This window comes from Pipra filicauda, unplaced genomic scaffold (assembly GCF_003945595.2).
Source record: "Pipra filicauda isolate LSUMZ 115617 unplaced genomic scaffold, ASM394559v2 scaffold137_size4652046_pilon, whole genome shotgun sequence".
Lineage (NCBI taxonomy): Eukaryota > Metazoa > Chordata > Aves > Passeriformes > Pipridae > Pipra > Pipra filicauda.
Genome location: NW_024103851.1, coordinates 231,083 through 248,371, shown reverse-complemented (window position 1 = coordinate 248,371; position 17,289 = coordinate 231,083). Strand labels below are relative to the sequence as shown.

General features: G+C 36.5%; 1 protein-coding gene across 2 annotated transcripts in view; it reads left to right on the top strand.

Moving 5' to 3' along the window:
* Positions 1 to 17,289, top strand: part of CUL1 (cullin 1) — a 52,799-nt gene that overhangs the window by 16,168 nt on the left and 19,342 nt on the right. For both annotated transcript variants that reach the window (XM_027729132.2, XM_039378394.1), the window contains exons 3-7: positions 11,450 to 11,624; positions 12,509 to 12,676; positions 13,710 to 13,760; positions 14,730 to 14,820; positions 15,518 to 15,681. In XM_027729132.2, the coding sequence (XP_027584933.1) occupies positions 11,450 to 11,624; positions 12,509 to 12,676; positions 13,710 to 13,760; positions 14,730 to 14,820; positions 15,518 to 15,681 (649 nt within the window). The remainder of the gene's footprint in view (positions 1 to 11,449; positions 11,625 to 12,508; positions 12,677 to 13,709; positions 13,761 to 14,729; positions 14,821 to 15,517; positions 15,682 to 17,289) is intronic.

Genomic DNA, 17,289 nt, shown 5'->3' with positions numbered 1-17,289 from the left:
GATGCTAAAAGGGGGGTTAACATCCTTGTGTGAGTGTGCTGGAAGATTGTAGGAAGCTTTTTTCTGTCAGGTAGTGCATAAGGATCTTTTAAAACTAATTTAAAAGAGACACGTGTCTTGTGCTATATTATAGCTTCAATGTTTGACTTAAAGATTTTATTTAGAAAGTGAGAAATTCTTTTAATTCTACCTATACAGTGGCATGTAAAAGGATTTGGTGAGAAACCACCTTTGTTTTGCATCTATTATGTTGCATTGACTCTCGTAACCTTGTATTGCTCTGTAGAGTTAAGTACTGCTTGAGAAGGTGGTGGTAAGTTGTGGTAAGTAAGAAGGTGGTTGCTAAGTGTGTAGACATATGATAGAAGTGATGACTGAATACATTTCATATCTTCCTTTAAGTAGTCCTGCTATTTTTCTTTATCAATTTTTAGAGTTGCTTTATTTTAACAAAGTTATTGTTCTGATACATAAACTAACGTCTAAAGCTGTTGTTGGCACTGAGTGCAGCATATGAAATTTTAGTCTGTGTTAATTTTTTTGAAAGGACAGAGCTTTTATAAAAGAAGGAGGAGCTTGAAGGCTATAAAGCAATTAATTTGGCAGTTCCTTGGACTTTCTAAGGAGGTAGAAAAGTTTTTCTGTACGTGTAATCTCAGCATCAATGTGTAATCTTACCCATCTGTGCCTGCAGAATCTATGCTTCCGGAGGTGGTGGGAAGAACCCTGATCGGTCTGCTGAGTGTTTCTAGGATACTTCTTTAATAGTGATGGGAAGATGTAATAACATTTGTTTCGGGTCAGACCTTTTACTAAGACTTAAAATTACTGATTTCTTGCAGCGCTAGGTTCAACATTGTTCTTGACTCAGTGAAACCAGTCTGCAAAAGTTGAATGTCTGACAGAAACTTGTCATGTGGTAGAACCTCTGAGAGAGTTTTTTCTTCTGAGTGCCTTTAATATATCCTTGTTTGTGAGGTCTGTTAAGTAGGGCAGCTGAAGACTAGGTACTAATTATAATGGTAAAACACTTTTTTTTTTTTCTTTTCCTCTCCTGATGTTCTCAAATATTCTTGGAATGGAGCTGTAAAAGGGATATACTGTCTATTAACTACTCATTTTCTTCCCATTGCTTCTTCAAGGAGTGGTCAGGTTCAAAACTAAGGACCGTTTTTGTTACTTTCATAAGTGAATTAATTTAGTGGATAATTTTGTTGGTCAAGTTTGATTTGTGGATTAATATAACAGTTTGATAACTCAGGATATTTGACACTGGTTAGGCTGAGGTTTTCATCTACTACGAAGATAACAATGCATTTTGCATCCTATACCATGTGCACATGTTCAAAAGTTGTGCTTAAAAGATTACTCTCCTTTCAAATGCAGTAACTGTAACGTATTTGCTCAGTCTTTGTACAGCAAGTCCAGTAGATTGATGGACTTTTATTTCAGGAAGCTCTGCCTATTGAACAGCTTAGTTTGGAAAGCAGAACAGATGCGGATGAGTTTCTGCTGCACCTGTAATTGGTCTGAAGATCAGCCCTAGTTAAAGGATGCTAGGTCTTGTGCAGTGGGCGCTTCAGTCTTCCCTCATCCTCTTTTGTCCTTTTCCTCCCTTCCCATCCCCTGTTTTTTCTTTTTTTTGTCAGTGTATGAAATGGATTCAATTTCATCCCTCTAATTTATAAGCAGAGAAGAACCATGCATACAAGCAAACTTGCCTTTAATCCTGTATCTGCTATTGATTTTTCAGTCAAAATTGATTGGAGATTTAGAAGGTTTTATTGTGCCTTGGTCAAGTGCATCTGGAAAAGAATTAGAATAGTTATGCAATTCAAAATGTTTGTATCTCTATCACACCTGCACTAATTTTCTTTATTCAGTGACTCTTTTTGTGAGACACTAGAGTCAATCTCTGAGTACAGGCCAAAGTTTGTACTTTAGGTGGGGTTTTTTTCCCCTTCATTTCAGTGGGAGAAGAAAGATGTTGGTTATTCCAGGGCTTTTCTAGATCTGAGAATACTGAAGTGAACCAAAAATCTTTCCTCTCAATGGTGGTTACCAAGGTTGTCATCCCTCCTTTTTCTAATTAAAATTTATTTGTGCTTTTGATTGCAGGATGCGGGGTTTTTTGTCAGTTTTTTTGTCAGATCAGATGATCATCTGTTTCTTTCTTGTGTGTTTTGTTGTTCTGGTGTTTGGGCTTTTTTCCCTATATGTGGGATTCTTGAAAATGAAATCTGGATGCTTTTCTGTTCCTTACCCAGATATCAAGTAATTTCTAGTACTGAAGTGCCTGATAGCTCCTACAGCAGTAACTAACATCATCTGACAGCCTGTATTACAAGCTAGCATAGAATTATATGCCAAGCGTTGACTTCATGCAGAAAGGAGAAATAGTCAATAAAATTAACTAGATTTCTCGGAACAGTAGATCTAACAGCACTGCTAATGTGAGTGAAGGGCCTGTGTACCCTATTTCTAGTTTAGTGACAATTAGTTTATAGGCTGTGAGCCATGGGACTAGCTTGTTAAAGTCAATGTTAGAGCAGTATATATAGACAGAAATCTCTCAGCAGCATTTAGTCTATTTGGAGGAAACTTCAGTTAGACTGTCCAAGAGAGGACTGCGTTTGTGTGTAGCAAGTTGCCAGTTTCTGTTTTGAATTGTTAGTTGAAGACTTATTACGTTGTTTACTACAATTATTCTTACTTAACTTATTTATATTGCTGTAAGTCACTTGTCTTTATGACCACCTCTTCTTAATGTCACCTGGCAATGATAAAATAGTCATACATCTTGTGTTAGTTTCTTTTTTTTTTTTTTTTTTGCCACAAGGTGATGCCTGTTTTTCAAACTAATCTTATGGTGAAGCTGCAGTTTATTTTCCTGAGGCCTCGTGGAATGAGAGGATGAATTGGGATTTACTTACATTTGTATTTAAACTCTGCAGTGGAGAGAATGAAAGGATTTTGTTAATTTTCTTGTTTTATGTATCTTAAGCAGATTCGCAGACCAGGTACTAGACTGTCAGAAAACTTTCCTGCACTATTAAAGTAGCATAATTTTTCACAGTGACTTAGACAAAAAAGTTAGTAACTTCTTAAAATACTTATTTTTTTTGTCCAAGCACACATCAACTTACCAATTTTCAGATATGAGTGGTGAATGGAAAGATCAGTGTTGTGCTTCTATTTTGTATGTGTGTACTTTTTTTGAAATGCCAAAATTACCAGATTTTTATATAAACTCAGTTTAATATTTAAAGAAAATTCAATTGGGAAAACTAAGACTGTTTAAAGATTCCAAATGCCATTAATTTACAACAAATAAGATTTTTCTTTACATGAAGATATCTTAAAATCTTTTCATTGATAAGGATAGTTTACTATACTGTGGAAAGTGTGGTGTGGTTGTTTTGCTAAGATATAAAATGCAGTGTCCAGATTGCAGTGTCTGGATTGGCTTTCAGAGTCTTTCTAATGTGTACATAAAAATTACCAGTGATACATTTGAGTAGTTGTTTGGCATAATTATCATATAGCTCTTATGTGAAAATTTGAAGTAAAATGACTGAATTTACTATGACTTAAAATTTGCTCAAGTCACCTGTAAATTGGATTTTTCAAATGTGTTTCTTATATTATTCTCTTATTAGCCATCATTAGTAATTATTTTCAGAATAATTTTTTAAAGTATTTTAAGGTTAGGCTGTTCTTTTACATTTCATTATTTTATGAAATCCTTTTTTCAAAATTTGCTTATTGTGATTCAATTTTTTTTTACTTATTTACTTATTTTAACAAAGAGGTAGTTACTGATTATCCATTGGACCAAATGTAACTAACTGTACATCACAAAAGGTTACTGTAATTGTTTTATAAGGTGGGATTTTTTTTTTTCTCAGATATTGGCAAGTGGTAAAGGAAAATGCTGTGTTAAACATTAAATAATTAAGTGTAGTATGCTTACATTTTAAAACTACCAGATGACTTAGGATAATCTGTCTGTTCATAAAATAGAATGTATAAATATAGTTAGCAATTTTTTTGCCTCTGGATAGATTCAGCACCAGTAGCACATGTTGCCCAGTCAAAACCATGAAGCCCTTCTCTTGGCATGCATTTGCAGTTGCTTCTATTGCAATCCTTTTCCTAGTAGCTTTCACTTGAATTCCTGTATTTTAGTAGGATTTTTACTCAGCACATTCATATTAAAACTGTGAAAATCCTTATTTTCTAATTACATGATTCTGTTGTTACCAGGCAGCATGGTATGTTCTTGTGGGGGTTTTTTTGTCTGAAGAGATTATTATGCTTTTTCTGATACTGAGAAGATACTGAGGTGTTCGGGCATGCTTTTTTTTTTTTTTTTTTTTTTTTTTTTTTTTTTTTTTTTTTTTTTTTTTTTTTTTTTAATCTTGGAAACTTCCACTTTCTCTCAAGTTTCTGTCACTCTAAGACATCCTTTCACTTCAATGTCAGATTGTTTAAGGTCGCTTTGGTGCATCAAAGCAGCTTCTGCTGTCTGCTAGTATTAGCCTTGCTTACTTTCAATACCCGATTTCATAGCATTTATCATGTGCCAGTTAGGGCTTGTGTGGAACACGAAGGTAGAAGTAAATGTATTTGTTTACATGTTTGAAGGGTACATAACATGTGTGGAAAAGTAGGTATCATTGTATGGATTTGTGTGTAGTTACAAAAATGGCAGCTTCAGTTTGAAAGAAGGGCAGAATATGTTTATATTACTCATTTCCCTTTATGTCCTCTTCCACAGTGATCGCTTGCTGTTCTACTTTGCTTTTTATAGTAACCAATAATATTCTGTACAAAACCAACCTCTGTCAATGCAACGAAAGCTAAATTTAAAAGCAACCTCAGTTACAGTGGATCTTACATTTCCTGGCATTAAGACTGTACACTTTGTTTATGCATTTGGCTTTGAAAATTTGTGTTTTTCTTGTAACTCAGTGCTTCTCTGTGATTCTTTTGAGTTTATGCCATGAAGAGGGAAAAAAGAAGTTATCTATTAGTCTTCAGATAGCTTTTGCTGGAAGTTTCTCTGATCTCAGACTTGTAGAAATGTGTCTGAGCTGAGTTATGCCTGGATTTTCATAGCAGCTGCACAGCTGATGCTGTAATAGCTCCTTCAGTCTCTGCTGCAGTCCTTCCCTGACTAAAATGGTTTGACTGAAATGGGATGGTTGAACAGCAATTGTATCAAATCTAAATACTTAGATGTATCAATTAAGTCTAGAGACTTAATTGCTTTGTAACACAAGTGGTGAATGTGTGGGGTTGGGGAAGGGATCTTAACTTGTTTCTTTGTTTGTTTTCTTTGAACTGTTTTGTGGAGGTAACCCTTCCTTACTGAATGATGAACCGAACATACATAAAATCTCTTGATGATACCTTCTTGAAAAGAATGAAGGTTTCTGGGTTTTTTGTTTTACTGCTGCTCCTCACAAAGCTAAAGTGAGTGTTTAAAGCACTTGTTCTGAAGATTGATTGCTTTTTGACAACCTTATAGTTTCAAGAACTTTTGCAAAATTCCTTAATCTGTTTGGCTTATGAAACATTAAAGTCATGTAGGTATGTCTCTTAGCAGCTTTACTTATGCCCGAGGTGGCTTTGTGAGGTTCACACAGCCTCATCTTCTGGATTTCAACAGAAGTTGAGTGGCTTTAATTTAAAGAAAATATGTAAAGCTGTTCTTTAGTAAATATAATAGGCTGTATTCTTTGTATTAGAAGTGGTTTTACAAGAATACAAAACTTCCATAATCGTTCCTAGCAATTTTCTTATCAGTATTTTCAGTAACTTTCTGTATGATGTTTTGCATGCCTTTGGTGTGATCTAGAAAAAATACAAATTTTTCACAGAAGTGGAACTAATTTCAACTTAGTCCTGTTGGCCAGCCATTAAACATAGAGCATAGAGTTAATTATTGCTTAAGATTGAAATAGAAAGTTTATATCTAAAACTGATGTTTATAATAAAGAGACTAGACGTAAAAACAGAGAAATTTTGGTAGAGTGTTCAGCTTTTGTTGTTGTCGTTGTTGTGGGCTTCCTCCTTTTAAAAAGCTTAGTTGTCATTTCTCTCTGCACTATAGTTTGTGCTATGTTGTGTTAATTCTGCTACCCTTTCAGTTCCTTCAATTTTACATATCTGTTCCTCAACAGACTTCTTCCAGTTATATGAATTTTTCATAGGAAAATGGAAAAACTGTGGGGACCCAGCTGTACTGCTGAAAGAGGAATCAGTTATTACCTCAGCAGAACTGTTTTCTTTTTTAAAAATTTAAGACTAAGGACTCGTGCAAAACTGAGTAATTTGCACCCATCAGTGTAAAGTCTGACTGCTTTCCTGTTGTGTGTTGAATTACAAAACTGATAATTTTCCTCATATAATTTCTTTTTGCAGTTGCTCTTGGACAAAATTAAAAAAAAAAAAAGCTGTGTGGAGTACTTTGGTACTTTTCTGGGGAGGAGAGCAGGTTAGAGCTGAGCATGGCATGCTCAAGCTTGTGTTTTGATGGCATACTTGCCCAAAAAAATATATGGACTGTTACTGAGAGAGCCTGTTTCACTTCCCTTGTGTGGACACAGAAGTTCAGATCTACTGAGCAAAGGATCTGGGAACAGGGACAACAGTTAGTTTTAGTGGTGGTTACTTCCTTAGTCCAGATGACTGATGGCCTGCATGAGCTCTCATGCTACTGAAAAAGCAGGTGCCAAGGAAGCTCTCCAGGTGGGTTGTGGAAATGGTCTTATACAAGGTGGCTTGGAGGCATGGGATTTTTTTTTCCCCTTTGCTCTGCTCACCTTTAGAAACTGAGCCAAGGAAGTCAAAAGTAGTGTCAATTATATTGATGACAAAGGTGGTAAAATTAATTTGTCTTTGGCTATTTTTTGTATCCCATTTCGAAGAGTATTATAGGAGAATAACATTCTGAAATAGATTTTTCATCTTGAATAGCACAATGCTGAATCATTTCATAAACTTCCTTGCAGTCTTCTTCCTTAAATTTTAATTTAGATAAGTAAATGTAATTTCTCCTTCACTGTAAGGAAGGTGTAGAGGTTAGAGGACATTGATCTCGATCTGTTCCTCCTATAGATGGTTTGTCTGCTGGGCCAAATCTGAAGTTCAGCAACCGGAAGCTTGGGGACCAGCACGGCTTCACTGTGGTGCAAACTATTCTACTGATGAATTTACTTCTCTGCTTATTGTAGTTGGAAATTGCTATGCAGCATTGTGCAAACACCCACAAAAAAGTTTCCTGATAGCTGTTTGTGTATGTATATGGCTTCTAGCATACAAAGCATTGAGGGGATTATTTTGCCTTCTGCAACCAAGAATTCTTCTCATAGTGTTCCCCTTGTTATTCTGAGATGGACTGTCATATACTTTGTTGTAACAGCACAAATCTGATTTTGTTTTGAATATGTCAATCTTTCTGTCAGTGGCTGGCTTTAGCAGATGGGGACACAGATTGTAAACAAAGTGTGAGAGAGCATTCTTTTAGATGTAGTATGTCAAAGAGTTATTTACACTTGCAAACAGCCTTCTGCACAGGCAAACTAACTTCAGTGTGACTTGTATAGAACAACTATATTAGAGAATTTCAAAAGTGCTGCCTTGAACCCTTTGGCTAGCAAGTCTCAAGCCAGAATAAAAGACAAAGATGGGCATTACTGATATTACTTTTGTTCAGCTCAGAGTTGATTACTGTCAGGGATGGACAAAAAGTCTCAATCTCTCTCAGTATTACAAGGAATCCTGAGTTTTAATAGTAAAATGTATGGAGTTAGGAAAAGGCTTATGCCTTCTAACCTTGGTCTTTATTTTTCTGAAGGTTGTTGTGATTGTTTGTAGACGTGAACAGAAGGAATATTTTTGTCAGGCGCTACTCTCAAAGCTGCAAGAATTACCCATCATCTAGACGGTTTTCATATTTTTAGGCTTGCTCAAAGCCACTTGGGATAGGAGAGTTAGAGGAAGAAGGAGACAAGTCTGTCAACTGGGTATTTATGAATCAGCCCTAAGTTCCTTGTATCATGATGGAGAGGTTTTGAATTTTAGATAAATTTATAGTAACTCCTTTAAAATTAAACTGTGAGATAAGCCCTGCTTTTCTTGTTTCTGGAAATAAAGTAAGTTGCGTATCTAGAAAAAAATTGTTGTGCTGTGCGGTGTTCCTCACTTGAACAGGGAATTCTGAAGTCAAAGTGTAGATGATAATAGTAGCAACAGTACCAGGGAATTTGAACAAACAAATGATTAGGTGGTAGAAAAAATCATTAATGTCCAGGAAATCAGTGGCTGATAGAGATAAGGGGCTGATTAAAAGTTCAGTTGCTTCAATTCAACACAGATGAAGTCTTTATGTTACTGGTTCATACCATTGGAAATTTAGCTTTTTGGCACCTGGATGAGATAACAGATAGGAAATGAAAATATGCTATATGTTTTCAGAAAGGGTTAATCTTAGGCAAAGGGCATTGCTTCTTTGCACAGAATACAATGGCTTTCTGAACAAGTATGTGAATACAGACCATGAGCAGGCTTTCCTTCCAGTTTGATATGAAGACTGTGGGCCTTGTTCCTGATGGCATGCAAGATACTCTGATCATTAAACCCAGTTTAAGGGTATGATTTGTCTATGAAGCTTTTTTTAAAGTTAATTACAAGAAAGTTAACTGGATACTGTAAGAAATTTTTTTACTTGAGTTTACTATTTATTACAAGCAACTCTGTTCACAGTGACTGTAATGTGTCATATATCTGGGGTTTATAATTCCCTTGGGATTTGGTTGTGCTGATGTCTTCCACTACATTGTGATGGAGTTTCTGAAAGATAGAAGTCAACTCTCTGTTAATTTCATAGCATATGTTGTACTGTGGAAGAAACCTGTCTGGTGGTTAAAGCTGGGTCCACTTGTGCTAAACACAAGTTAAAACCAAATTAAACCTTCTGGATTGGTTAATACAGTGTTCTCTAACAGGAGATGTGATTCAAAAGCCTGCCCTTAGACTGTCAGTAGAAGCGTGAGTGCTCAGTAGCTTTGTTCCTGTTGGCTGATTGTTTGCAGTGTGAGTCATTAGGGTGATTTTTGTTGTCAGATCTGAGTCCTCATCAAGTTCTTTTAGGTGCTACCCAGCTAATTTATTTTTCTTGCATGTGGAGTGATTTCTTTCAGGATGCTTTCTTATTTGAAATGTTTTGGGCAATGTGACTTCCTCTTACTACTTCGAAAGAATTCTGAATATTTGAATGTTTTAGGTCAGAAAACTGAGTGTTTTCTTGAAATGTTATATTAATAGTTCCAGGCTGTATTAGTGTAAGAGAAAAAATTATTGCTATCACTTCTTAGGGTTGTCTGCTGCCTTTGTGAAGCCTGGCTTAAAGGTGTGAAGAGAAAACTTTCTACCCTGGTATGGTCCTCAGATTTTTCAGGTAAACAGCGATGAAGTTGCAGCAAGAAGTCCGAGGGTAATCGAAAGACACTTCAGGGCCTTGGGATGACTGGTTAAGAGATCAGGAGTACAAGTACTTTTCTCCTCTCTCCTTGAGTTGCAAGGAATAAGAGAAGAAACAGGAAAAGCTGGCAGATCAATACCTTGGCTCCAAGCCTGGTGTCATTGACAGAATTTTGATTTTCTTTTTTTTTTTTTTTCATCTTGGATTGGTTTATACGACACCAGGCCTGTTGGCAACAAACAGGGTACACCTGTCTCAAAGGAGGGAAAGTGTCTTTGCATAGCAGGGCTCATTGAGAGAGCTTTAAACTAGATTTGAAGGGGGAGAAGGATGAAACCAGGGGGCAGCACCAATGTTTAAGGGGTAGCATGCTAGTGAGATCCTTCAGTCTGCCATCTCAGTTGAGGTAGGGGATAGAGATCCATGTGACAGCAAAGACAAAAGGGTCACTGATATGTTAGAAACCACAGAATTGCCTGGTTGCATAGGAATTAGAACTTTTCACCCTGGATCACCCTGGGTTCAGTAACCCAAGTGCATCTGTGTCAATGCTTGCAGCATGGGCAACCAACAGGCAGCCAGTCACAAATGTTCTTCCCCAGGGCTCAGTACCAGCACCAGTTCAGTGTAATATCTTCATTGATGACTGAGACGAGGGAATCAAGTACACCTTCAGTCAGTTTGCACAGGACACCAAGTTAGGTGAGAGTGTTGATCTGCTGGAGGGTAGGAAGCCTCTGCAGAGGGATCTGGACAGGCTGGGTCAATGGGCCAAGGCCAGTGGTATGAGGTTCAACAAGGACAAATGCTGGATCCTGCACTTCAGTCACAACAACCCCAGGCGGCACTACAGTTTGGGGGAAGAATGACTGGAAAGCTGCCCAGCAGAAAGGGACCTGGGGGTTCTGTTTGACAGCTGACTGAACATGAGCCAGCAGTGTGCCCAGGTGGCCAAGAAGGCCAATGGCATCCTGGCCTGTATCAGCAATAGTGGGGCCAGCAGGACCAGGGCAGTGATTGTCCCTCTGTACTTGGCACTGGTGAAGCCGAAGCTCAGATCCTGTGTTCAATTTTGGTCCCCTCGCTATACAAAAGACTTTAAGGTGCTGGAACGTGTCCAGAGAAGGGCAACAGAGCTGGTGACAGGTCTAGAGCACAAGTCCTGTGAGGAGCAGCTGGTGGAATTACTGTCTCTGGAGGTATTTAAAAGACCCATAGACGTGGTGATTAGAGAGGTGGTTTAGTGGTGGACTTGGATGCGCCAGGTTAATGGTTTGATTCATCTTAGAGGTCTTTTCTTACCTAAGCAATTCTATGAGTCTGTGATTTTACACTTAAATGTTGGGATTATACTTGTAGCCTAAAATTGGGTTCCATTATTTATTTATTAATCTTTATTTATTAATCTTTTAAATGTACATGTTTATCACCATTACTGCTTTCCAGGTTTGTGCCCTGTCTGCCAGTGTTAAGTGGACAAATCTTTTATAAAGGATTGTGTTTGAAAGAATGCAAAAATATTCTCTATGTTTTCAACTACTGAATGTTGCTTGAGGGTTAGTGTTGAAATTTCTTCCAGTTCAAATGAAAGCTTATGTATTTGTACAAGGCCAATATAATACATCAAATAAATTCCATTTAAATGTTGAAAATAACCTTATCAGCAAATTCCACTGCTTTGTTTTCTTAGTGATCTTGTTAAGTAAGTGTTAGGTAAATTTGATGTTGAGGTTAGTACTTGCAGTGCTCTCAGCAGTTTTACAGATTTCTACTGCAGATAACTCTGCTGAAAATTACTTCATTTTCTTAGCTTTGGTATGGTTTGATGTGGCCTAATGCATCTTGTAATGTATTATGTTTAAGTCATATAAGTAACAGCTTATTGAAATGAATGTAGTTTTTCATTTTATTTTTAATGTCTTACACTGGTACATATGTGTTCCTTAACGCTCCTGTCAGTCATGTTTATAACTACTGTACCAGTGTACACCAGTCTAATCAAGCACGGGGAGCTGGAGTACCTCCTTCTAAATCAAAAAAGGGCCAGACACCTGGAGGTGCTCAGTTTGTTGGCTTGGAGTTGTACAAACGGCTAAAAGAATTTCTGAAGAACTACTTGACAAATCTCCTTAAGGTAAGATGGGACGTGAGATTGATCTGCACTTGTAGTAAGTAATAGGGGCTAGGTTGAGAAAAGCTTGTATCAACAAACCTAGAAGTGTGTGCAGCCACTGGAAGTAAAAAAAAAAAAAGAATAATCTTGAAATCTGCTTTTGTCTCCATTAGCCACTAGAATGTTTTATAGGCTTTACCTCAGTTGCTAAGTTGTACCTGTGAGCTGCTTTTCCCCATCAAACCAAAACAGCATTCCTGTGTTTTAGAGAAGTACTGTTACATGCCATCTTAAGCTGTCTTGTATTTTAACATTATCCAGAATGTACTCATGGTTTTATTCCCTTGTCCATTCAGGCTGTAGAGGTCCAGTTTGGAAAGACACTTGAACTTTAAAATTTTATCTTTCCTTTTTTTTTTTTCCTTAAGAAAAGGAAATATTATGCCACACCTGTTTTCTTGAATGTGGAGCTTCATTTACTACCCGTTTACTTCATTACTACTTCTCTCCCATCCACACTCACTGGTTTCAGCTCCCCAAGGAGCAACAGTGGGAATGGGTGGTACATTTTATGGAGGTTGTCATTCTGAATGCATTACCTGGTGCACCCATCAGTGTCACTGCTTGATTCTAACACAGTGACCTCATGCTCTCTCCCATAGGAGGGACAGGAGTATCTTCTGGACCTTTGTCTATGCTGTGCATTTTTTTCCCAGCATTTTAATTCCAAAATCTCATACTGGCTTTGTGCTTTATTAATGTAGAACTAGACGTATTAACACTTACGTTTCCTATGAATATATTGCATGGTGTAGATTAATTACGCAGTCAGTTTGTACACCCTTATGTATCTTGGTTTTACCTTGAAATTACCCAACAGTACTGGTAAACTGTTGTTATTTTAGGATGGTGAAGATTTGATGGATGAGAGTGTGCTGAAATTCTACACTCAACAGTGGGAAGATTATAGGTTTTCAAGCAAAGTATTGAATGGGATATGTGCCTACCTCAATCGACACTGGGTTCGTCGTGAGTGCGATGAAGGTCGTAAAGGAATATATGAAATTTATTCAGTAAGTAGCTTTTTGAAGGGAGCAATTTATCTATTCCATCTGTCATGTTTGCATTATCATCCTGCAGATTGCTGCTTGAATCTTGTAGGAAGTTCATAGAAGTTGAGCAAAGTGGAAATCTCCCTTCCTTCCATACTCCCACCCCAGTATATTTGTAAGAATTCCAAGGGTCTCAGCCTGTGAGATGTTCAATCTGCCTTGTATGTATTGAGACTTGCAGTATTAGACTGTTGAGGGTTGTCTGAATATTTGCTGCTTATACCACTGTCTGTGTGCATCAGTGTGGCCTTGTCATTCCACTTAGAATTCAGCCAAGTGTTTCAAATACCAAATGAAGAAGTAAATTGCAGTTTTTTTCTGATGACTTCAATACATCTCTTCAAATTTTTTAGCATTCAAGCTGCTAAGATTCAGTCAACATTTGGTTTGTAGTGTAAGTTATTTTGGTACAGTTCTGAAAGATTGATATGTGATCTTGATAATTTTTTTTGTAATGTAAAGTAATATAAGTAAGAGAAGAACTTAGCAGAAGTGCTGTATCTCAGATAACTAAAAGTTTGTTGTTTGGGTTTTTTAGAAATGATAATTATTGTCCTTGCTGGTGTAGCATTAGGAAAGTGATGTACTGTTTTACTGCTTCACTAAAATAACTTTGCATATAGTAGAAAAACAGTTAGTATCCTTAGTTCCCTTCCTCTTAACTTTACCAGCCTAATGCTAAGGGACTGTGTCAGCCTGGAAATTGCCAAGAAAAAAAGCTGTATATTGTCAAAGTAATTTCCTGGCTTTGTTAGTTTTCACAGTTGGCAGTGGATCGCTGTCAGAAAAGGCAGAGTTAATAATAAAGCAAGTGGTAATTTAGGTGTGAAACAGTCTTGTTGATTGAGAAATGTGTGTGCCAAAATACAATAATTTTAAAAGTTCTGATTATTTAGCATACTATATCAGCTTTCTTTAAGAAGTTATCCTGCATGTATATGTGTATATGTAAATATTTTTATTCCATCTTTCACCTCCTTTCCTTTCCTTCTAGCTTGCCTTGGTGACCTGGAGAGACTGCTTATTCAGACCATTAAATAAGCAGGTATATATATAAATATATTATTATTATAGTGTTATTTTATTGGGTTAGTTTTATATATTGTTAGTAACTGCTTCAGAGAGAATTTGGAGGATGGGAGGGGCACAAACCCTGAAAATAAAAGGGAGCCTTCTGCTTCTCTTTTGTGATGTTAAAAAAGATAAATATTTGAGGGAATAGGCCTTTCTCTGTGTGTATGATTGAACCTTGATAACCAAGACTGTTCTGTTAATCTCTCTGCTGAGAGGACTCTTGTCTTTTTTTAAAAAAAAAGCTAAGGAGACTCATTTTAAATGAAGTAGCAACTTAAGCTGTTTCTAAGCCATGCAGGAATCGGGGCTGATGACAGTCATGTCTTAAGGTTTGAGAGTCAAGATTTTATGAGAACAGAAAGTGACAGGCAGGGATTTTGGTCTTTTCTGATGTTACTGTGAACTGTTAAATCTACACCGATGCCTGGGAGATTCAGGTCAACCAAATATTTTAAATTATTTAAATCAACACAATATAAAACCAGACATTCTACCACAATTTTCAGGTATGTATGTATGTTGATTTCACTTACTTACCAGTACTTCATGATGAAGTAGTTGCAGCAGATCATTTGTGTAAAGAACAGGTGATGAGTTCAGCTCTTGCCACAGAGTCATCTTGTCTTTTAGGTATAAAACAAAAGAAGTTTGGCTTAGAAGGTGCTTTTTTGAAATTAAAAAAAAAAAAAAGATGAAGAAAAAAGACTAAGCACTTTAATACCCATATATATCTGACCATTAATCAGACTGTAATTATGTTATATAACTTAAAGGTGTAACATACTCTGTAGGAATTTCATATGTTCAGATCTCTTTAAATGTTGTTTTCAAGGGGCTTGACTTGTCTTCAGTATAGGAATACACTCCTGATTAAATACTGTGCTTGATCTGCCAGCTGCTTTTTCTGTGCTTGACTTACTTTTAATTCCTGTTTTCTAAGGTAACAAATGCGGTGTTGAAATTGATTGAAAAGGAAAGAAATGGTGAAACTATCAATACAAGGCTGATCAGTGGAGTTGTACAATCCTATGGTAAATGAGATTTCTTTAAGGTTCTATTATTTTCTTAAGAATAAGTAAATATAGGTACCCTATCAGAGCCTGGAAGTAACCTCCCACCTCCTCGGATGTCCAATAAAGATTTTTTTTTTATAGTAACTTAAATACAGTTATGTATTTTTTAACTTCATATTTGTACTGACACTTGGTACAATTACAGTTGGTTATACCATATTTGTAATACTTGAAAGTGCAACCGATGGACGAGAGTGTTCATTGTTTACAAATCTGTTATTTAGAACCTAAATCTAGAAGGGGAGAAGTATAGTAGTTTACAAAGCAGAGTGGGGTTGTTTTTTTCCCATTTGCATGACATTGAGAATTTTGCCATCCAGATTATAGGTTTCATTAATAAAAACAAAAGCATATAATCTGGGGGAAAATTTGAACTAGCTTCTGAGATTGCAGAGTTTTCCAAATCCTATAATCCATTTAAGAAATGTATCCAAAAATGAAATTTACATGAGTAATGTCTTGTGTTGGTTATTGTGTAAGTGCAAAATCAGTGTGTATTTTTAAAAGTTTTTAAAAGTGGCATTAATACAGTCCCAATCCATTACCTTCATCTAAGTTAGAAGGAGTGTACTTCATTTATTTGCAAGAGACCACTTCATAAAAAACAGTTTTGTCATTACTTGGGTTTTTTGGTTTTGTTTTTTTTTTCATGTAGTGGAGCTGGGACTGAATGAAGATGATGCATTTGCAAAAGGACCTACACTAACTGTCTATAAAGAATCCTTTGAATCTCAGTTTCTTGCTGACACAGAGAGATTTTATACACGGGAAAGTACTGAATTCTTGCAACAGAACCCAGTCACAGAGTACATGAAGAAGGTAAGTTACTTAATCAGCTTTGTGATTAATTTTTTTTCCGGATACAGGTATTTTTTAGAGGTAAAATAATATAAATTCTAGGCTTTTATTATCAATTTCTTAAAATGCTGGTTTTTTGACAGGAAGAGTTAGCTCTTTTTCCCTGTAGTGATTTGCTTCTGTGTTTATCTGGTCTGAAGTTTGTCTCCTTTGCTGCATTTCAGGAAGTACAGTGGAAGTTTGAAACATTCTTAATGGGCAAAACAGAAGAGAATGTTAAAATAAATTCACATTTTGTTAGACTTCAAGACACTAAAACAATAGTTTTGCTTTAAACCTACAGGTTGACTATTCCTGTACAGGAACTGCGTGTTGGCACATTTATTGGAATCTCTTCCTGACCAAGCTGGCCAAGGAAATAGATCATTAATGAACTTTAATTCTCTCAGAATATTTCATTGTAATGAGCCTTACGCAGTTACTTCTGAGCAACAGAGGCCAGATTTAAAGTCTTGACTAGTCTCTGCTTTTGGGAATCCCAGACAGAGCAACTAAGAGCAAACAGGATAAACATTGACTATTTCTAGCCTGGTTATTGGATCAGTCTTACTGAATGTGAAATAGATAGGTCATCTTCCGTCTTGGACATGTGCTGCTTTGTATATTTTTCTCAGCACATTTCTTTACTTTCTGAATTGCTGCTTGTTTTTTCCCTTTCAGCTTAGTTAAAAAATAAAGAGTATTTTGAGTATGTGATATGCAGATACATATCCCTCCATGCAGTATCTTTTGTGCAATGCTTTTTACCACAGAACACATCCTCTCTTGACTCTTGGCATTGAAGTCAATGAATTAACCAAGAAAAAAAAGTGGGAGAGTCCTTGAATATAACATAGTAAAATGAATCATGCCTTTAGTCTGTTGGGATAGTTGCCCAGTAATTAGCCAACCTACCTATGTTTACTTTTCTGTTGTTGAATTAATTATTTTTTGCTACTTCCATTTTAATTTCTTGTCTTAACTTTCATCCTAATATACGTGTAAAAAGGGAGTAAGGGAATTTCGGTCATTCATAACCTGAATGACTGGCTCATCCAGGCTTCCTTGGTACAGGACAGTAAAAAGCTGTCTGAAGGTCATTGCTATTTCAAGAACTGGAGATTAGTGGCAAGTAGAAATAACTTATTAGTGCCCCAAACAATCCTCAGGTCTTCAAAAATCCGCAAAAGAGCAAATCACTGCTAGAAGCTGATGTTGAAGCTGAAAGCACTTATAAACTTGGCAGAAGACAGGGCAGATCTTCAGCAAGAAAATGTGTAGCCTTAAGTCTCTACTCAAATTAGTATAGTAGAGATGTATACAAGCTATTTGAGCGGTCTTGGCATCTCCTTATAGACTAGTGGTTATAAGATCTTAAAAGTAATCTGTTGGAAGCATGAACTGCAGACGGAGTAATCTGCTGTTAGTACGCTTACTTGACATTCTCCCTGAAGCACTGTACATTACGTTCTGACTGGGCATAAATAGCATCGGAAAATAAAAAGAAACCTGTTGGAGTACCTTAGTGCACACCAGCATAACATCACTGTTACCATGTTATAGTAGAATTGTGGTTGTTTCTTGTAGAAT